This window comes from Trachypithecus francoisi, unplaced genomic scaffold (assembly GCF_009764315.1).
Source record: "Trachypithecus francoisi isolate TF-2019V2 unplaced genomic scaffold, Tfra_2.0 Lachesis_group20, whole genome shotgun sequence".
Classification (NCBI taxonomy): domain Eukaryota; kingdom Metazoa; phylum Chordata; class Mammalia; order Primates; family Cercopithecidae; genus Trachypithecus; species Trachypithecus francoisi.
Genome location: NW_022681466.1, coordinates 66,815,438 through 66,837,233, shown reverse-complemented (window position 1 = coordinate 66,837,233; position 21,796 = coordinate 66,815,438). Strand labels below are relative to the sequence as shown.

General features: G+C 48.6%; 1 protein-coding gene and 1 non-coding gene across 10 annotated transcripts in view; both read right to left on the bottom strand.

Annotated features, from left to right (window-relative positions):
- Window positions 1-21,796, bottom strand: part of NLRP1 (NLR family pyrin domain containing 1) — a 73,987-nt gene that overhangs the window by 4,493 nt on the left and 47,698 nt on the right. For 3 of the 9 annotated variants that reach the window (XM_033184889.1, XM_033184888.1, XM_033184895.1), the window contains 5 exons: window positions 18,613-18,875; window positions 18,015-18,146; window positions 14,907-15,048; window positions 12,621-12,668; window positions 11,268-12,221 (listed from right to left, as the gene is read on the bottom strand). In XM_033184889.1, the coding sequence (XP_033040780.1) occupies window positions 11,902-12,221; window positions 12,621-12,668; window positions 14,907-15,048; window positions 18,015-18,146; window positions 18,613-18,875 (905 nt within the window). In that variant the 3' untranslated portion in view covers window positions 11,268-11,901. The other 6 variants (XR_004430862.1, XM_033184891.1, XR_004430863.1 and 3 more) reach the window with 5 other exon arrangements.
- LOC117068071 lies at window positions 11,368-11,428 on the bottom strand. The gene has a single exon (XR_004430940.1). It is a non-coding gene; the product is annotated as a U7 small nuclear RNA (small nuclear RNA).

Genomic DNA, 21,796 nt, shown 5'->3' with positions numbered 1-21,796 from the left:
GGCGTGGTGGCTCACACCTGTAATCCCAGCACTTTGGGAGGCTGATGCGGGTGGATTGCCTGAGGTCAGGAGTTCGAGACCAGCCCGACCAACATGGTGAAACTCCGTCTCGACTAAAAATACAAAATTAGCCGGGGCATGGGAGTGGCTGCCTGTAATCCCAGTTACCTGGGAGGCTAAGGCAGGAGAATTGCTGGAATTTAAGAGGTGGAGGTTGCAGTGAGCCAAGATTGCACCATTGCACTCCAGTCTGGGCAAAAAGAACAAAACTCTGTCTCAAAAAAAAAAAAAAAAATTGTCAACAGCCAATTCAGCAACATCATTCTTCTCCTCCTCCCATTCCTCTATCCACCCAGAAGCTGACCCACACTACATGGTTAAGAACTGCGAGGATAATCCAGCAGTTCCCCTGCTGGGTGTATACCCAAAAGAGTTGAAAACAAGGTTTCAAAGAGACATCTGTACCCCTACGTTCATGGCAGCATTATTCACAATAGCCAAAACGTGGACGCAACACACGTGTCCATCAACAGATGAATAGATAAACAAAATGTGGCATAGACACACAATGGGATGTTTTCCTACCTTAAAAGGAAGGAAATTCTGGTCAGGTGCAGTGGCTCATGCCTGTAATCCCAGCACTTTGGAAAGCCGAGGCGAGAGATCACCTGAGGTCAGGAGTTTGAGACCAGCCTGGCCAACATGGTGAAACCCTGTCTCTACTAAAAATACAAAAAAAAAATTAGCTGGGCATGATAGTGGACACCTATAATCCCAGCTACTTGGGAGGCTGAGGCAGGAGAATGGCTTGAACCCAGGTGATGGAGTTTGCAGTGAGCTGAGACTGCATCACTGCACTCCAGACTGGGCAACAAGAGTGAAACTCCATCTCAAAATAAATAAATAAATAAATAAATAAATAAATAAAAAGGAAATTCTGACACATGCAATACCATGGATGAACCTTGAACACTTTGTGGTAAGTGAAAGCAGCAAGCACAAAAAGACAATGATTGTATGATTCTACTTATATAAGGTTTCTAGAGCAGTCAAATTTAAAGAGACAGAAAGTAGAATAGTGGTTCCCAGGGGCTGAAAGGAGGCAGGAATGGGGAATTATTATTTAATGGGTACAGAGTTTCAAGTAAGGAAGATGAAAAAGTTCTGGAGATGGACAGTGGTGATTGTTGCACATCAAGGTGAATGTGCTTACACTTAAAAATGGTTATAATCATAAATTATATTATAGATATACTCAACTAAAGTAAGGAAAAATAACCATGAGGACATTTTTGTTCTCCCTCAAACTGCCTTCAAATAAATTAAATTAAATTAAATAATTAAATTAAATTAAAGGTCTTCAAATTAAGGCCTTCTAAAATCAAAACAAAAACCAGCCATTAAAGAATCACAAAACTCAGCCAGGCGTGGTGGCTCACGCTTGTAACCCCAACACTTTGGGAGGCCGAGGCGGGCAGACTGCTTGAGTCTAGGAGTTCCAGACGAGCCTGGGAAACATGGTGAAACCCCGTCTCTACTAAAAATACAAAAATTGGCTGGGCGTGGTGGCTCACGCCTATAATCCCATTGGGAGGCTGAGGTCAGTGGATCACAAGGTCAGGAGATCGAGATCATCCTGGCTAACATGGTGAAACCCCATCTGTATTAAAGATACAAAAAATTAGCCAGGCATGGTGGCACGTGCCTGTAGTCCCAGCTACTGGAAACTCAGGAGGCTGAGGCAGGAGAATTGCTTGAACCTGGGGGGCAGAAGTCGCAGTGAATTGAGATTGCACTGCACTCCAGCCTGGGCGACAAAGTGAGACTCTGTCTCAAAAAAAAAAAAAGAAAAAGAAAAAAATTAGCCAGCGGGCAGGCACAGTGGCTCACGTCTGTAATCTCAGCACTTTGGGAGGCTGAGGTGAGCAGATCACAAGTCAAGAGTTCGAGACCAGCCTGCTGAAAAGATTGACACCCCATCTCTACTAAAAATCCAAAAATTAGCTGGGCATGGTGGCGCACGCCTGTAATCCTAGCTACTCAGGAGCTGAGGCAGGAGAATTGCTTGAACCTGGGGGGCAGAAGTCGCAGTGAATTGAGATTGCACTGCACTCCAGCCTGGGCGACAAAGTGAGACTCTGTCTCAAAAAAAAAAAAAGAAAAAGAAAAAAATTAGCCAGCGGGCAGGCACAGTGGCTCACGTCTGTAATCTCAGCACTTTGGGAGGCTGAGGTGAGCAGATCACAAGGTCAAGAGTTCGAGACCAGCCTGGCTGAAAAGATTGACACCCCATCTCTACTAAAAATCCAAAAATTAGCTGGGCATGGTGGCGCACGCCTGTAATCCTAGCTACTCAGGAGGCTGAGGCAGGAGAATTGCTTGAACTATGGAGGCAGAGGTTGTGATGAGCTGACATTGTGCCATTGCACTCCAGCCTGGGGGACAGAGTGAGACTCGGTCTCAGAAAAAAAATAAAATAAAATTAGCTGGGTATGGTAGTGTGCATCTGTAATCCCAGCTACTCAGATGGCTGAGGCAGGAGAATCACTTGAACCTAGGAGGCAGAGGTTGCAGTGAGCTGAGATTGCACCACTGCACTCCAGCCTGGGTGACTGAGCAAGACCCTGTCTCAAAAGAAAAATAAAAAATAAAATAAATTTGTTTTGTAGAGACAGAGTCTTGCTATGTTGCCTAGAGTGGCCTTGAACTCCTGGCCTCAAGTGATCCTCCTTCTTGGCCTCTTAAAGTGTGAGAATTACAGGCTTGAGCCACTGCATCCAGCATGAGAGAAGCTATTGCAAAATATAGAAAGTCATGAGACTATTGACATCCTTTGATACAATCATCCTATCCTTTAGTACTGACTTCAAGACAGCGATCTAAAGGATAAAGAAAAGCTCTCTTTAGAAAGACGTGTAGTGCAGTACTGCTTATCGTGGCAAAAAATTGGAAGCAAACTCAATGTCAGAACAAGAGGAGAACAGTTAATTAAATGATATATCTACTGCAAGGAGTCATGCAGGCATCAGGGGAAGATTATCCTGAAAACTCTTAAATAGCTTGAGGGATGCTTGCGATGATCTAAATCAAAGTAAAAACAAAAAACAAAAAACAAAAAACAAAAAACAAGATTTAAAACCCCATGTACTAGGATGACAACAAGATGAAAAAGTGTTCCTGCAGAGAAAGACTGGAATGGAAAAAGGAAAGAGAATTTTTGTATTGTTTGCAATAATGAGATCATGGGGTGACTTCTTTCTCATTTGACCAGAACTTATGCACCATGGTTATATTAGTTTCTGTGCAACGAAGGCAATTAACAGATGAAAAAAAATCTAAGTAATGGACCCAGTGGCCATTTTCAGGATTAACAATACTCTGTGATGGTCTGATTGGTGCCCACGCAGACAAAGGTCCTTACCTAACCGCCGGGATGGCCCCACATTGCCTAGCAACTACTTGCTTAACAGCAGTTGCTAGGAAACCAAGAACACGGCAGGACTCCTGACCAATAGCACAGCATCCATACTACTGCCAGCCTTCCCTTCAAGTTCTCTCCAGCAGTCAGGCTCCTGTCTGGCCATTCCTCTTCTCCTCCTGTTCTCCTCCTTCTCATTCCTACCTGCCTGGGGCTAACCTGCAAGTAGCAGTCACCAGGGTCCCCGCAATCATACAGCCTGACACAACACAGGTGATCACAGGTTCCAGAGGACCATTTTCCTTCCCCTGCTTCCCCTGCTTCCTTCTTGCTCCAGGACTGGGGCTTGGACCAGCGTGTGTGCATGGCTCAAAGTTTAAATCTGTAGTCATCCCACCATTGAGACAAGTATTGCTCATGGCCTCCATCAGGTTCTAGCACCTGGCAAATTCTACTCCTCCGGAGAGTGATTCCTTCAGGAAAGGCATTGAGCTCAGCCCAAGGCTCCCACCATCCATCCGAGTGCCTGGTGGAAGCATTCCATGATTCTTTTTTTTTTTTTTTTTTGAGATGGAGTCTCACTCTTGTTGCCTACGCTGGAGAACAGTGGTGCAATCTCGGCTCACTGCATGAGCCACCATGCCCAGCTAATTTTGTTTGTATTTTTAGTAGAGACAGGGTTTTGTCATGTTGATCAGGCGGGTCTCAAACTCCTGACTTTAGGTGATCCATCCGCCTCAGCCTCCCAAAGTGTTGAGATTACAGGCGTGAGCCCCCTCGCCCAGCCAAATCCATGATTCTTGAATGCCTTCTTTGACAGGGGTCATGTGGACATCTCCCTGTTCCAAGTGGCCCACTTTAAAGAGAAAGAAAACCTCATGTAGGATGGATTAGTCTGAACACAATGATCCTGGAAGACTCCAATTTTCCACCATTGTTGAGAATGATCCCCGCTGCCCTGCACTTCTCATTCCCATCATCTCCATGTGTTGTTCGACCATCATGTCCATTCTCAGGGAGTCACCATGTGTCTCTATTCAAAAATATCTTTCTTCTATTCTTCTTTTTTTAAACAGAGACAGGGTCTCACTATGTTGCCCAGGCTGGTCTCAAACTCCTGGACTCATGCAATTCACTGGCCTCAGTCTCCCAAAGTGCTAGGATTATAAGCAAGCACCCAATTATTTTTATTTAGAGACAGGATCTTGCTCTGTCACCATGGCTGGAATGCAGTGGCATGAGTATGGCTCACTGGAGCTGGGGCTCAAGGGATCCTCCTGCCTCAGCCTCCAGAGTATCTGAGAATACAGGCATGTGCCACAACGCCCAGCTAATTAAAAAAACTTTTTTTTTTTGGATGGAGTCTCGCTCTGTTGCCCAGGCTGGAGGGCAATGGCACGATCTTGGCTCACTGCAACCTCTGCCTCTCGTGTACAAGCGATTCTTCTGCCTCAGCCTCCCGAGTAGCTGGGATTACAGGCACCCACCATCATGCCCGGCTAATTTTTGTATTTTTGTAGAGATGGAATTCACCATGTTGGCCGGGCTGGTCTTGAACTCTTAACCTCAGGTGATCCATCCGCTTCGACCTTCCAAAGTGCTGGAATCACAGGCGTGAAAAATCTTTTTTTTTTTTTTTTGAGACAGGGTCTTGCTATCTTGCCCAGGCTGGTCCTGAACTCCTGGTCTTAATCAATCTTCAGATCTTCGCCTCCCAAAGAGCTGGGATTATAGACGTGGGTGCATATTTCGTATCTCCTTGCCACTAGAATATAAATCGCTTGAAAGCAGATACTCTGTGGCTTCTGTTATCACTGGCAGCTACAACAGCCTCAGGCCTAAAGAAGCTAAGATTTATTGCCTGCCTAGTGTTGTGTACCAGCTCGCCCAGAACAACTTCCCACTCATGAGCACACCTAATCAAACAACCGTTTGACGCCAGCTTTGCTATTCCCTTCTTACACATCTGAAAACCTGTTTCACGATCACACATTTAATGGGTGGTAGAGTCAATAATTTGATTCCCAGCTCACTGCCTGTCTCTTGAATTCTAGCTATTGCTATTAGAATCCGGATCCAGGCCGGGCCCGGTGGCTCACGCTTGTAGTCCCAGCACCTTAGGAGGCCAAGGCGGGCGGATCACTTGAGGCCAGGAGTTCGAGACCAGCCTGGCCAACATGGTGAAACCCTGTCTCTATTAAAAATACAAAAATTTAGCCGGGAGTGGTGGTGGGTGCCTGTAATCCTATCTACTCGGGAGGCTGAGGCAGGAGAATCGCTTGAACCTGGGAGGCGGAGGTTGCTGTGAGCCGAGATTGCGCCACTGCACTCCAGCCTTCCAGCCTGGGCGACAGAGCGAGACTCCGTCTCAAAAAAAAAAAAAAAAAGAATCTGGATCCAAAGCGGACATGCATCTGTCATCTGTGTCTCCCCCACCCCTACGCACTTGTTTGTGTCTGGCCTTTCTCCTACTCCAAGACCCGCTCCACTTCGGGGCTCGCTGCCATGGAGACGGCTCCGGATTTAGGAATACATTTCCTAGGCTTCCGGCAACTAACGTGAGGACCTGCTGGGATGAGGAAGGGGGAGCTCTGCAGAAGGCGGCGGGACACGCGGGGCTTGCGCGGCTTAGCGGGTGGCGGAGCCCCTCCTCGCGTCGGTGCCCTGGGTCTCTCCGTCCCTGCGCGCCCCCTTGTGCCCCGCACGCTGCGCGCACGCGGGTCCGCTGAGCCCATCCTGCGCCCCCACACTCGTGCCAAGGCGTCTGCCCCGACTACCCCGGGCTTAGTTCGCGAAGGTCGCGAGTTGGCCGCCTGCGTCACGGGCGAGAAAGCTTCACAGGTGGCGCCACCGGGGCTAAGTGCCCTGCGGGGCCGCATAAGGTCGCGGCTGGAGCTGCTGTGAGAGGGCGTGGGAGGCCCAGGCGGCCTGGACCTATCCTGCGACGCGTGGGCCACCCAGCCCCTAGCTGTCCTCTCCCTTTTCACCTGATGCTGTTTAAATTTTTTTTTTTATTTTGTAAATAAAAAAATTTAAGGTCTTATAAAGATAGGGTCTTGGTATGTTGCCCAGGCTGGTCTTGAACTCCTGGGCTGAGGCGATCCTCCGCCTTAGCTTCCCAAAGTGCTGGGATTACAGGCGTGAGTTGCTCCACAGGGCCATCTGATGCCTTCCTTTTTTCTTTTCTTTTTTTTTTTTTTTTTGAGACTGAGTCTCTGTTGCCCAGACTGGAGTGCAATGGTGCAATCTCCGCTTATTGCAGCCTCCACTTCCCAAGTGATTCTCCTGCCTCAGCCTCCTGAATAGCTGAGATTACAGGCCTGTGCCACAAGACTTGGCTGGGTTTTGCATTTTTAGTAGAGACAGGGTTTCGCCATGTTGGCCAGGCTGGTCTTGAACTCCTGACCTGAAGTGATCCACCCGCCTTGGCCTCCCACAGTGCTGGGATTACAGGCATGAGCCACTATGACCAGCCTCTGATGTGTTCTTGAACTCAAACTTTCAGCTCACCAAGGCCTCTAGGAGGGTCAAGAGGGCTGGATGGGTGGGTGGGAATGAAAATAGGTGAGGCACTGGACTTCCCTGGTTTGGGTTTGGGGGCGTTCACTACTTTGTCATCTGGTGATTTGAGAAAACACTCTCTAGTCCATTTAGGTCTCTGTTTCTGTACCTCTCTGTCTTTTGTTGTCTGTTTTCCCAAGGGAAAAGAAGAATCAATGACTGACAGCTGCCATCACCAGCATAAGGTGCAGTTTGCACGGGGATATTTTTCTTAACTTTATTTGGGGGCTGTTGCTGCATCCTATTTTGTGCACTCAAGTGTTTTGTCATTTGGGCAGATGTCTGTGAGACAAAGTAGCAAACATGAGAAGCCATGCTTGCTCATTTCTGTTTGCCAGAATAATTTCACAAAGTCCCTGACTCTGTGACATCTGCTGCTCTCCAGAAAGATGCTTTGATAATGAAACAGGATAGAGCACAGGGCCCCCAACCTTGTGGTTGGGGCAAGACTCTTGCCTGACTCTTGCCTGTATTCCTTGAAAGATAAATGCTCCCAACCTTCTCTTTTTCTACATATAAAATAACATCTAGGCCAAGTTCAGTGGCTCATGCCTGTGATCCTAGCACTTTGGGAGGCTGAGCTCGGCTCAGACCAGCCTGGGCAACATGGTGAAAGCCCATCTCTACTAAAAATGCAAGAACTAACTGGGTGTGGTGGCGTGTACCTGTAGTCCCTGTGATGCAAGATTTTTCTCAACCCTGCTTTGCCAGCTGGAAATTTCTGTGAATGGTGGGGTCTGTGCTTGTTTGTTCCCATCATCCCACTCCAGCCCATGCCTCCCAGGCTGGCCCATCCCCACCGCCACTTCCCGTTGCATGGGATGGCCGTCTGGTGTTGGTGGAGGACTGGAGGGCTACAGCTTATAGCTCCTTTTGCCCCTGCTGTTTGGTGGGTTATAGTTATTGTCCCACCTCCAAGAAGAATGTGGTTATGGTGACAATCGAAGGGTGAGGACGGCAGAGAATTTTATTGAGTGACAAAACAGCTCTCAGCTGAAGATAATGTGAGGGTGGTCCCCCACCTGAAGCTGGGTGGTCTCTTTCTTAATGTGGTTGGGTCCAGGGCTTTTATGGGCTCAGAATGGGGAGTGCACTCTGATTGGTTTGTGAGTAAGCAATAAAGGCTAAAACGAAACCACCACTCAAAGGTGGGCATGATAGTGTAAAAAACCAATTAAGGAAGGGTAGGTGTATGTAAAATAGGTGAAGGGTGAGGATCAGTCAGAGGAAGGCATCCCAAACAGGAGGGGAGGTTCTCAATCCAGTCCAGGGATTTACCTGGGACTTGTTGCTAGGCTTTAAACTGTCTTTGGCTTAAAGGTGGGGTTTCACTGGGGACCCGTCCCTATCTGTCTAGGCATTTTACTGCCTCCTGCTGCTATTACCAGCCATTTAGGAGTCTGAGGCAAGCAGATCACCTGAGCCCAGGAGGTTGAGGCTGCAGTGAGCTGGGATTCTCCTATTGCACTCCATCCTGGGTGACAGAGTAAGACCTTGTCTCAATAAATAAAAATAACATCTGGCAGGGTTAGTGATTATGCTTCTGATAGTGACATGAGGCAGTCAAATGCCTAGGCAGATAGGGGTGGGTCCCTGGTGAAACCCCACCTCCAAGCAGAAGAGAGTTTAAAGCCTGAAAATGAAGCTGCAGGTTAAATTCTCAGACCAGATTGAGAATCTTTCCTCTGATTAATCCCCACCCTTCACCTGTTTTACCCTTCACCTTTCCTAATTGGTTTTCTACACTGTCCTGCCCACCTTTCAGTGATGTCTTCACTTGAACCTTTTTTGCACACTCACAAACCAATCAGCAGGCACTCCCCATTCTGAGTCCATAAAAAGCCCCGGACCCAGCCACACTGAGAGAAGAAAACACCACCCCACCGTACCCTGCATCCCTTCTCCGCCAAGAGCTGTTTCATCAGTCAATAAAGTTCTTCTCCATCCATTCTCACCCTTCAACTGTCAGCATATTCTTCTTGGATGCAAGACAAGAGTTCTGGAACCGCCAAACTCAGGTACAAGCTGTAATACAGGTGGGCTGGGGTGGGCTCTGCCTGCCCAGCAGTGGGCTGAGCCAGTATGCAAGCCAGACTCAGCCTGGGCAGGCTGAATGGGTGGGATACCACCAGTGGCAGGTATCCTGGCCCAGCAAGGCCTAGGTGGGAAGGTGGGGGTGGGAGGCTTTGGAGAGTAGGAGGTTGGCGGGCAACATGACAGAGAAAATTCCTGCCTCACTTCCGCAGTCGATAACCACATGTACTTTGGTGATCGCTGATGTACTGTACACCCACACCCTGGTCACTCTGATGTGATTTTGCAGGTACTAAACCCCACCACTTGCATATGATTAGTGGGCTGAAACACTGCTTTGGAGCAACTGACAACCACTCCTGGGCTTTAAGGCCTCAGTTTATAGTCTTCAGCAAGACTTCTGAATAAACTAGCTTTAATTATTTAAAAGCTTGATTTTTTTTTTCTGTAGTTGACATGTTCCTGGATCACGCAATGTGTTTTTTCGGTCCGCCTGGAACAAGATGTTTGAGGTGGGACTAGCCTTTCAGGAGGAGTTATTCTGGAGTCCTTGGGGGGTAACCTCACCCTCTGTAGCTCCTTTGATAGGTGGGTAGTCGGATTGGGGAGCGTGGAAAGTGGGGACTCCCTTGCTCAATAACAATTATTGCACTCCAGCTGGGAGCTAACACTTCTGGGATGGTCCCTTGGGAAGGCCCTGAGCTACCAGACTCCACCTGTAACCTTCTGATCAGAGAAGAGGACCAGAGCTTCCTCTAGAGAGATCCAGTGTTTTATCTTGAGAATGGATTAATTGCACTATGCTGTGCAATGTGATGCGCAGTGCAAGGCCAAAGAAGCAAATAGTTTAGTCCTAAGATAACCCCCCCACCCCAGGCTTCTGAGGGACTCCTATGAGGGGCCTTGGCTATTTGGAGAAGAAAGAAGGTCTAAAACAAATAGGGCATTTTTTTTCTCTCTTAAGAGAGTTGAGGACATCAAATTCAGATGCAAGTTGTACACACCTGCCACATTTAGCAGAAAACTGCTGACCCAGGCAGCTAGCTGATCTGAAATTCGTTCAAATCAGCAAGTTCATTATGCATAGCTTCCTTGCTTTTGGAAGTGGAAAGCCAGAGTCTTGGTGTAAACTAGGTTCCTTCCTTCCTTCCTTCCTTTCCTTCCTCCCTCCCTTCCTTCTTTCCCTCCCTCCCTCCCTCCCTCCCTCCCTCCCTCCCTCCCTTCCTTCCTTCCTTCCGATGGAGTCTTGCTCTGTCGCCCAGGCTGGAGTGCAGTGGCACGATCTCGGCTCACTGCAAGCTCCACCTCCCAGGTTCATGCCATTCTCCTGCCTCAGCCTCCCGAGTAGCTGGGACTCCAGGTGCCCACTACCACGCCTGGCTAATTTTTTTTTTTATTTTTAGTAGAGATGGGGTTTCACCATGTTAGCCAGGATGGTCTCAATCTCCTGATCTCAGGTGATCCACCTGCCTTGGCCTCCCACAGTGTTGGGATTACAGGCGTGAGCCACTGTTCCCAGCCTTGTTTATGCTTCCTCCATAGGCTTATCCTACCTGAGACCAGAGAACAGCCCCTGGATCTTAGGTAAAGAACATTTTTCTCAAAGTGTGGGTGTCCTGCTAGACTCCACTTCCATTACAAGAGCTGGGATACAAAAGTTCAGGAACAGTGTCATCTCCAGAGGAAGATTCTCACAGTCAGCCACATTTGTTGAACATGTTTGCAATGTGATACAAGCAAGTCAATCTGTCCAGAAGATAGATCGGATCCCCCACGTCCCTTCACCTATGCTTTCTTTCTGTGACCTGGCTGAAAATCACAGAGTGACTTGACTGCTCTGTGACCCACCCAGCTGCAGGTTTTTCCCAGCAGGCTGGAACCCAAACCGAGGCCTTGAACATTCTGAGGCGCTGAAAAAGGTATCTCAGTTGCTGTCAAAAACACTGAAGGAAACTGGTTGCAGCCCTGAGCGATTCCTTAAACCCTCCCATAAACTCCATACCTGACCCTCTTGCTGCAGGAATATGTAGGTAGAATCCCTTTTCTCTTGCTGTTAGTCTCAAAGATACACTGCACCCCACTCTCTGTGTCAGTGTCCCTATTAAGTGCTTTGGACGGATTGCTCTGAATTTAGCGCTGCTTTTTTTGGAATCCCAGCCAGGCCCATGTTGGTATCATTTGAAGTAGTCCTTTGCAGGAATTCCCCTGAGGCTGCTTCTGGGCTGGCTGGACAGAATAACAGCTGAAAACTAAATGGAGTATGCAACTTTTTATTCCTGTATTTTCACTTTTTCTTTTTTATATATTTTTTAATTCTTAAATTTAAAAATAGAAGTAAAAACATTTTAATGTATACGGGTTTTCTGGTGAAAATGGAAAGCCTGCTAGGCAAATTCTCAAAGAGCTGTAATACTGTATTTGCTGAATAAACTTCCCTCTACTTTACTGTGTCGGCTTGCTCTTGTAGATCTTCCTGTACAAAGCCAAGAATCCGCGTGGCCTCCCACGCTGAACCCCAGTTTTGGGGCTCACCCTGTGACACGGTCAGAGGCAGACGGTTCCATGTCCCTCCTATTCCTCCTTGCATCTGGATGGGATCCAGAGGGCTCTAGGCTTGGCTGCTGTGGCCACCAGACGAGGCTCTATGAGGTCGGCGGGGGTCTTGCCAGCTCCAGATGGACATTCCCTGAGATGCTGTTAGGCCACCTGGACGGGGGCCCCCTGTGGCATCCCTGGCATAGACACATAATGCCCAGCAAAGGCATCATCAGAGTTCCATTACTTTAGTGCTGGAAGGCAAATCAGATGGCAACTTGTTTGCAGAGAAAGAAACTGAGACCCAAAGAAGGGTCAGGCAAAGCCAGGACTCAGGGGGTGGTGTTCATACTTCAGCTGCGGAGTGGCAGGAGGCCCTTTTTGCTGCCCTTCTCCCAGAGTTCCATAATGAGGTGAGGATGGGTCTCCTTCAGGGCTTGGTAGAATCTATCTTTGCACCTCCGGTCCCAGGACTGGCTCGAGCTGAACAGCTTCCGCATCTGGCTGGGCCTGGTGTCCTCAGCCAGCACCCTCTCATACTGCTCCTGGCTCAGCACCTGTCCATGCAGTTTGTCCAAGACAGCCTCCACCGATGTCACTCGGGCTATCAGCTGCTCTCGATACTGGTCCACAAAGTGCAGCAACCCTGGGGCATCCAGAGGTGAAGGTAAGGCTGGCAACGAACAAAGAAGGGCTCCAACCACAGCCTCCATCTCCAATCCCCACCTTCAGTCCTTTCCTCTCTCCTCTCTGCATCCCTCCCTTCCTTCTGCCTCCAGAAATGCACTTCTGCTCTCCCTCATGCCAGCATCTAGCCTGGCATTCTGCCAGAGTGGGGATCGGGAGTGGGGTTTCTGCTGGGTGCATTGGAGGCTGTCAGATAAGAAGTTTTAGGGTCTCTGTGATAGGACGAAAGGGTATGGGGAGGAACCATGCACCGCTCTCCAGGGCCTGACCCCTTGTGAGGTCTGCAATGATGAGTCCCTTCCTTTCTCTCTTCCCTTCCCCCAAGAACCAGACAGTACCCCAGAACTGCCACTGCCTCCTGTGGTCTCTGAGAGTTGTTACTGACCTATGGAGGGGGCTGGAGGGACCAGAGTAGTTGCAGATGCGAGATCTCCTGGAGGAAAACAGAGATGAAGATGCATCTGAAACAGTGCTGTTATTAACACACACAATACACCTCCAGGCTCCCACTCACTTCTGAGATTCTTTGGTTTAGAAAAAAGTCACAGACAAATTCTGGTAGAATCTGGAGTAAGAGCTGGAAAGGTCCTTAGAGGTTATCTAGGTGAATTCCTTCCTTACACATATGGGGAAACTGAGGCCCAGAAGCTGTGATCATACAGTAATAGAGAGAAGGCATCCAAATGAGCAATAGCAATTTCTCCTACAACATCCCAGACTTGGTTTTAATCCCGTGTTGGCCTGAACTGTATCCCTGGTGAACTAACCAAACCCCTTGCTAGGTAGCTTGAACTATTTAGCACCTCCTTGTTCTGAGCAGAAATCTACTTCCTTGTTCTTGTTTAGCCTTCTACACTGGCACCAACCAAAGGTGTATGTTCTGGAATTGGATGTCAGAATCTAGAATCAAGATCAAGCAATCTTAGGACATGGGAATAACAAATGAATTTTAACAGAAAAGACAGACAACAACAAAAATGAAGGGACTTAAAAATTGCTTTGCAAAGGAGAGAAAGGGGAAGTTCACAGCAGCTCATATGTACAAGGCCTGAGAGTCTGAGCAGACTCCAACTGTGATCTCACAGTTCAGGGAGGTGGGCACAGGGGAGGGAGTTCAGGCTGTGGTACCAGGAGCACAGGATCCATGTGAGTGGAGAAAGGAGGGTGTTTCACATCCTCTCTGCTGACTGGACAGTCCAGGGGTCAATTCTGACTCATTCCCACACTGGAGCATCTGCTGAGGGAGGTGACTGGATGGCAAAGAATTTACAAACCAAAATAGCAGAGGAACGATGGAAGGAGCTGAGATGTCTAACTTGTATGACAAGAGTCATCAGGAAGGCTACGACCACAGTCTTCCAGAATCTAAACAGCTTTCTCATGGGGAAGGAGATACACTTTTTCTATGAGTTCCAAGGGACAGAATTAAGACTGATAAGAGGCAGAGATTGGCTTAACATGAGGCAAAAGATAATATTGCTATGATTTGTTAAGGATTACTGCATGAGGAATGTATAGACATTGCTTTATTTAATCTTTTCAACATTCCTACAAATTAGTCATTATGATCCTCTTTTTACAGACGAGGGACTCAAATGAATTAAGCAATTTTCCCAAGGTCACTCAGCAAGTAAGTGCTGGAGTGGGATTTGAATCCAGGTCTGAAGCTGGGGCTGGTTAGTTCTCCATCTGTGTTTGCACCCAAGCCAGGACTCAGTACAGCCCATCCTCTTTCCACTACACTGTGAAGCCAGCTTGTTGCAGGTCAGGAGGTAGACTCACCATTTTTTGACAGCTGACTAGGGATGGTTGTCTTCGAAGGACTGTTTGGAGGGTTTGGGTTCTTCGAGTGTTGGTACTAGACTAAGAGTCCATACGTTTTCTCTATCCCAGAAAATGTATTATTTGATTTCCTCTTGTCTACCTCAAAAACACTGAGCGATACAGGGGAGAGTATCTGAAATTGCCAAATCGGCTTAACCCATACAACCATATGACTATCTAGGTCTTATTCTTCCACCTCACATCCAAACTATCGTGAGAAACTTAGCGAAAAGCTTTGTGGATGTCGACATCTGTTAATTCAAGGGCACTGTGAAGACACCGTTGTACATGGGGAAGAGCATAAATTTTAGAGGGTCAGATTGACTCCGGTTTAAATTACGGTCATAACAACTGTTATGTAACTTGAGAAAGCCACCTACCTCCTACCTCCTGTGGGCTATTTCTTCTCATCAGTAAATTGTGATAATGCACGCGTCCTCCCCCACCCCCACCCCCCGCCACACACACACAGACTTTCTATCATTGACTTTCTTCTTCTTTTTTTTTGGAACGGAGTCTCGCATTTTTGTCCAGGTTGGAGTGCAGTGGTGCGATCTCGGCTCACTGCAACCTCCGCCTCCCGGGTTCAAGCGATTGTTCTGCCTCAGCCTCCTGAGTAGCTGGGACTACAGGCACATGCTACCACATCCAGCTAATTTTTGTATTTTTGGTAGAGACAGGGTTTCACCATATTGGCCAGGCTGCTCTTGAACTCCTGACCTTGTGATCTGCCCACCTCAACCTCCCAAAATTCTGGGATTACAGGCGTGAGCCACCGTGCCCAGCTACTTCGTTGATTTTCTTTCTCCTCCCACCTCTGAGTTCTCTGGACTTGTCCTGGTTTTACCTGGTTTCACCAAGGCCTCCCACACCAGAGTCTCATCTTTCTTGTCTTTCATTTGCAGCCTGATCCCTGATCCCAAGTGGCCAACGTAGAACTCCGAGAACAGCTGGGCTTCTCCAGGGCTTCGATAGCAGAGCTCCAGTTCCTGAAGAGGCAAAGAGTTGAGTTGCCACCCTGTTCATCTTGCATGGAAGGTTTTTCCCCACCTGACACCTTCTTGACCCTGCTTGGCTCCATAGGGACACTCCGATGATCCCTGTACTGAAATCAGCTACCACCTTCAGAAACTGATCTTTTCCCAATTTTCCACAGAAGGATGACGACACAACTGAGCCCCTCAAGGGTAAGTCAGGGCTTGTCCTTAAACATAGTGCTCATAATCCTAAGCCAGATCCTTCTTCCTTCACCTCCCCCATCTTGAATTCAAACCCTCATTTCTCCAGCCCAAAGCCTGTCTTTCCAGTGGATCCCAAACTCCACCCACTTTCAATTGACAAAAATTTATATCCATCCCCTTTCCTAAATCCCAGCTAAGACAGAACTCTTGATTCCCCACTGTCTTCCAAACGTGTTCCCTTTCCAGTTTCCCCAAACTCAATAAAAGATAGGACCATCCACTGAGCATGCAGGCTTCAAACTCGGAATCATGCTTAACTCCTTCCCTACACAGGCAATCCAGCAGGTCCTGTTGGCTTTACCTTCAAAATCAACCCTGAATTCATACACTTTTCTCCATCTCCCTTGCTACCTTCCTCGTCAAGTGACCTTCAACTGTACCTTGCAGTATTGCAGCAGCCTTTTTCTTTTTTGTTTTCTCTTTTTTTCTTTTCTTTTTTTTTTTTTTTTAAGAGAGATGGGGTTTTTCCATGTTGCCCAGGCTGGACTTGAACTCCTGGGCTCAAGTGCCTCAGCCCCCTGAGTAGCTGGGACTACACGCGTGCGCTACCATACCCATCTTATTTTTTCATTTTTCATAGAGATGAGGTCTCCCTACATGGCCCAGGCTGATCTTGAGCCCTTGGACTCAAGCGATTCTCCCACCATAGCCTCTCAAAGTGTTGGAATTATAGGCATGAGTCACTATACCTAACCACAACAGCATTTTTTTTTTTTTTTTTTGAGACAGGGTCTTGCACTGTCGACCAGGCTGGAGTGCAGTGGCACGATCTCAGCTCACTGCAACCTCCGCCTCCCGGATTCAAGCAATTCTCCTGCCTCAGCTTCCCAAGTAGCAGGGTTTACATGTGCCCACCACCACACCTGGCTAATTTTTTTTTTTTTTTTTTGAGGCGGAGTCTCGCTCTGTCGCCCGGACTGGAGTGCAGTGGCCGGATCTCAGCTCACTGCAAGCTCCGCCTCCCGGGATTACGCCATTCTCCTGCCTCAGCCTCCCGAGTAGCTGGGACTACAGGCGCCCGCCACCTCACCCGGCTAGTTTTTGTATTTTTAGTAGAGACGGGGTTTCACCATGTTAGCCAGGATGGTCTCGATCTCCTGACCTCGTGATCCGCCCGTCTCGGCCTCCCAAAGTGCTGTGATTACAGGCTTGAACCACCGCGCCCGGCCTAATTTTTATATTTTTAGTGGAGACTGGGTTTTGTCATCTTGGCTAGGCTGGTCTGGAACTCCTGATCTCAGGTGATCTGCCCACCTCAGCCTCCCATAGTGCTGGGATTACAGGCATGAGCCACCACGCCTGGCCCTTTTTTTTTTTTTGACAGAGTTTCGCTCTCGTAGCCCACGTTGGAGTGCAGCTGGGCGATGTTGGCTCACTGCAACCTCTGCTTCCTGGGTTCAAGCAATTCTCCTGCCTCACCCTCCCAAGTAGCTGGGATTATAGGCGCCTGTTACCATGCCCTGCTACTTTTATGTATTTTTAGTAGATAGGGTTTTGCTGTGTTAGCCAGGATGGCCTTGATCTCCTGACTTCATGATCCACCCATCTCAGCCTCCCAAAGTGCTGAGATTACAGGTGTGAGCCACTGAGCTACGGCACCTGGCCCATAACGGCCGTTTGACTTGTCTGTCTGCTTTCACTCTTGCCTGCTTATCATTCATTCTCACCCAGCAGCTGGGGCATCTTTATGAAAGTAAATCAGGTCTTGTTTTTTTTTTGAGACAGTCTTGCTCTGTCACCTAGGCTGGAGTGCAGTGGTGCAGTCTTGGCTCACTGCAACCTCTGCTTCCTGGGTTCAAGTGATTCTCCTGCCTCAGCCCCCTGAATAGCTGGCATTACAGGCATACACCACCACACCTGGCTAATTTTTGTATTTTTAATAGAGACAGGGTTTCACCATGTTGGCCAGGCTGGTCTCGAACTCCTGACCTCAAGTGATCCGCCCGCCTCGGTACCCAAGGTGCTGGGATTACAGGTGTGAGCCACTGCACCCGGCTGCAAATCAGGTCTTGTATTAGCATGTTTATGACCCTCAAGAGCTTGCCATTGCACTTAGAACAAAGTGCAAACTGCACACCAGGGCCAATAGGGCAGATGAGGCCTGGAAGACTGTGCCTCTCATCTGACTCGTCTCTTGCTATACTGACCTCTTTCTCGTCATCTGGAGGTGTCAAGCTTGCTCCCACCTCTACGCCTCTGCACACATTCCTTCTGCCTGAAATGTTCTTCCACAAATCTCTGTGTGGCCTGAACCAATGCCCAAACTAAAGAAAATCTTTGTTTCCTTAGATCTTCCTCAAATGTAACCAAGGTCCAAATAATACAGCAGATTCTTTCTAACACCCTTTACTGAGACACCCCGTGGTTCCCCATAATATGTGTTCTGCCACTGCAATGAGTAATCAACCCAGTGTGTTCGACTACAGGTTTGTTCCTGGTGGTCTGGATTAGAGGACATTGATGACCTATAGCTCAAACACTTCCCAGTGTCCCCAAGTCAAACCCCATCATCCTTCTCCTCCTGCATGTGATCCTCCCTTCCCTGAACTTTCTTTCTCCCAGTCTTGGAAGCATTCCCACTTTCCCTAAATCGCACTCACTTTCTGTTCCACCTCGATTTATCCTGTCCCTGGGAAAGCCCTGAGACCTGCCCCACAGGCATTCCCAGGTAGGACTTCTGTTCGCAGTAAAGAGGCTGACACTGAGCTGCTCACCTTGGGGAGTATCTCCAGCATCCCTGAACCAGACCCAGACACGGTGTAACGACAGCCCATATAAAGTGGGGTCAGCGGGGGTGGCTTGTGGATTCGCACAAACTGGAATTTCGTTTCTTCATCATCTATGGCCTACGGAACATAGGGAACAATGATTAAGGGAGGCTTCTGCCCCGTGGAATGTGGTCTGAATAGGGGGGATGGTGCATCTGTGTGTTTGCGTGGACAGAGTGGGACTGTATCACCCCTGCCTCCCTCCCCGCATGCACTGCTACACAGACAGCCCTCACTTGGTCTTTGTTATTTTCAGGATGGGAATAGGGTTATTGTTAGAGAAGTCAGAATGGGGAAAGGCTACAGTTTTAGGCATGGGAGCCTCCAATCCTTTGATTCCTGGACAGGGGCTGCAAGAAACTGTCCAAAGATGGGAGACGAGTCCATGACTGAGAAGGGACGAATTGTTCACCCACTTCAAGGTTCTCCTGTACAAGAGGCCCATCCTTAGTCCCAGTTGAAGGCCCTCTAGGGGGCTCTCTGGCTGCATTTTGTGTTTACCGTCAACCCACCATGGCCCAGGCTTTCTGGCTCTTAGTGTCACCTTCCGAATGGAGCAGTCACTTGGGATCAGGTAGAGGTGGAAGGTGACTTCCTCAGGATGGAGGCGGTGGTAAAGCAACACCAGGGAGTTGATGGGAAAGAAGCGCAGGGTACTATGGATCACTTTCAGGAGGACTCCCAAGGGGGAGAAGCTGGGGTTTTCCAGAACTATGTGATGCAGCTCCACCCTGGCTGGCTTCTCCAGGAGCATCCCCTCCTCTTTAAAGTGGGCCACTTGGAACAGGGACGTGTCCACATGGCCCCCTGTCAAAAAATGGATTCAAGAGGCACAGGTTTATTTTTTATTTATTTATTTTGTTGAGACAGAGTTTCCCTCTTGTCGCCTAGGCTGCAGTGCAATGGAGCAATCTCAGGTCACTGCAACCTCTGCCTCCTGGGTTCAAGCGATTCTCCTGCCTCAGCCTCCCGAGTAGCTGGGATTAGAGACATGCGCCACCACACCTGGCTAATTTTTGTATTTTTAGTAGACACGGGGGTTTCACTATGTTGCCGAGGCTGGTCTTGAACTCCTGACCTCAGGTGATCCGCCTGCCTCGGCCTCCCAAAGTGCTGGGGTTACAGGCGTGAGCCACCGTGTCCAGCCTAAGAGGCACAGATTTAGTGTTGTTACTGAGTCAGGATTTGCCGGTACCATAGGATCCCAGGGCTTAGGCTCAGGTACCTTCTTGGGGGAGCCCAGTGCTATGGTCTTGAATATGTGTGTCCCCCTACAATTCATATGCTGAAATTCTAACCCCCAAGGTGATGGTATTAAGAGGTGAAGCTTTTTTGGGAGGTGATCAGGTCATGGCGGTGGAATTCTCATGAATGGGATTAGTGCCCTTATATAAGAGACTCAAGGGCGCTTCCTTGCCCCTTCCACCCTGTGAGGACACAGCTAGAAGGCTCCATCTATGAGGAAGAGGGCTCTCACCAACACACCAAATCTGCTGGCTCCTTGACCTTGGACTTACCAGGCTCCAGAACTGTGAGAAACAAATTTCTGTTATTTATAAGCTACCTCGTTTATGGTATTTTGTTATAGCAGCCTGAACAGGCTAAGACATCCAGCATGGGGAAGAGGGCATTTCTACGCCTGGGGTCTTCAGAGGCTGTGGGAAATTGTGCCACCAGGCGGGAGCACTTAGGATTGCTGAACTCCTAAGTGGGAGCTCAAAGATCACCCTTGAGCCAAACTTATACACAAACCCAGCCCCTGGCCCGGGAGCTGGGAAAGATATAGAACCTTTAGTTGCCCGTGCTGGTGTGGATTCTCTATGAGAGACCATTGAGTGATGGTGGCAGGTTTGACTGGGCAGGTAGAGAACGAGGAGGAGGAAGGGGCATTGGGAAAATGGAGTGACCAAGGTGTTTGGCCACTCACCATTCAAACTCTTCTTTTTAGGAAGAGCCTCCTCCTCCCCACTGCGTGGGTCTTGGCAGGAGGCAAGCCGAGCCCCCCACTCAGGAACCTGCTACTCCCTGGCAGCAAGGACACAGGTGTGTGACCAATACTTGACTAAGTGGTTGTCCCTAACTGGGACCTCGAGTCCAGAGGGGTGAAACACAGATGCAGAGAGAGAGAATTTTGGCAGTAGCAGTTGGGTGAAGAGTCCAGTGGGAGGCAGGTGTGGTGGTGCACCCTCATAATTCCAGCTACTTAGGAGGCTGAGGTGGGTGGATCATTGGAACCCAGGAGTTCAAGGTTGCAGTCAGCTAAGATTGTGCTGCCGCATTCTAGCCTGGGTGACAGAGTGAGACCCTGTCTCAAAAAAAAAAAAAAAGGAAAAAAGAAAGAAAAATTGCCCAGTGGCTCCTGGGCAGGAGGGTCCTACAGTAGCTGTGTCTACAGCCTGTCTCCATATTTTCTTGATGTGACCTTGGCTCTGCCCTTGGTTTTTCTGAGTCACTGGGTCACTACTTCCTCTCCCCCGCTTAGATTTGTTGCTAAGTCTATGATTGAGTCAATAACCTTTCAGTGTATCCCTTTTCGCTTAAATCAACCAGAATTGGTATCTTTGATTGTAGCCTCTGACCAGCGCCAGGACGTCGAAGTTACCAGAGAGCTTGAGGGATGAACACTGGTAATGGGAGAGACACTGGCCTAGGGATCAGGAGTCCCAGCTCCATCCCTGCATTGCCTGGTAACTGCTGCAATGCAAGTGGTTTCTGGACAACAAGGCATCCAGCAAGCTGGACAAGGCCCTTAGTCAGATGTCAATCCCAGAAGGGGCCATGAAGACCGTTCCTTAAGTTTTCTCATTTAACCGCATTTTGGGGATGAAAAGAAAGTCACAGTGCTATCTATCATCTGAAAAAAATGAGGAAGAATTCACCTATGAATCTTACCAATCAAACAATACAACTGTTCTTTTTTTCTTTTTTTTTTTTTTTTGAGACAGAGTCTAGCTCTGTCACCCAGGCCGGAGTGCGGTAGTGTGATCTTGGCTCACGACAGCCTCCATCTCCCGGGTTCAAGTGATTCTCGTGCCTCAGCCTCCCCAGTAGCTGGGACTACAGGCATGCACCACTGCGCCTGGCTTTTTAGTAGAGACGGGGTTTCACCATGTTGGCCAGGCTGGTCTTGAACTCCTGACCTTAGGTGATCCGCCTGCCTCGGCCTCCCAAAGTGCTGGGATCACAGGCGTGAGCCACTGCGCCCGGCCACAGTGTAACTATTCTTAGCATAGGACACCTGCATCCCAGTCTTTCTCTGCAGCAACACCTTTTCCTATTTTTATCATAGTCCATGACATTTTGTCTCTTGTTCCCCGTGGCAGTTTAACTTGTTGCAAGGACGTTGGACCTTTTAATTACCACAGCCTATGATCCCTGCTAGTGGATGCACCACCCTGTGATTCAGCCTGTTTCTCATTTCAGTGTTGAGTTTGCTTCCAACTTTTCACTATGCTAAATAGCACTGCAATGCGCATATTCTGCAGAAAGCTGCTATTTCCCTTGTGTTATTGCCTTGAAATCAATCAGTACCAAGGGATGAGGAAAGCGTGTGAGGCGGTAGGACCTCCTTCAGCCCGCAGTTGCTTCTCCAAGAGGTGATGCTGGTCTGCATTGCCATCACTGGCACTAAATGGATGGTCTCACCCTGACCTCCAAAGCACTGGAATGTCCTCACATGTCAGCTGAGGGAACTGAAATCCTGGGAGGAAACTGCTTTTTCCAGGGTC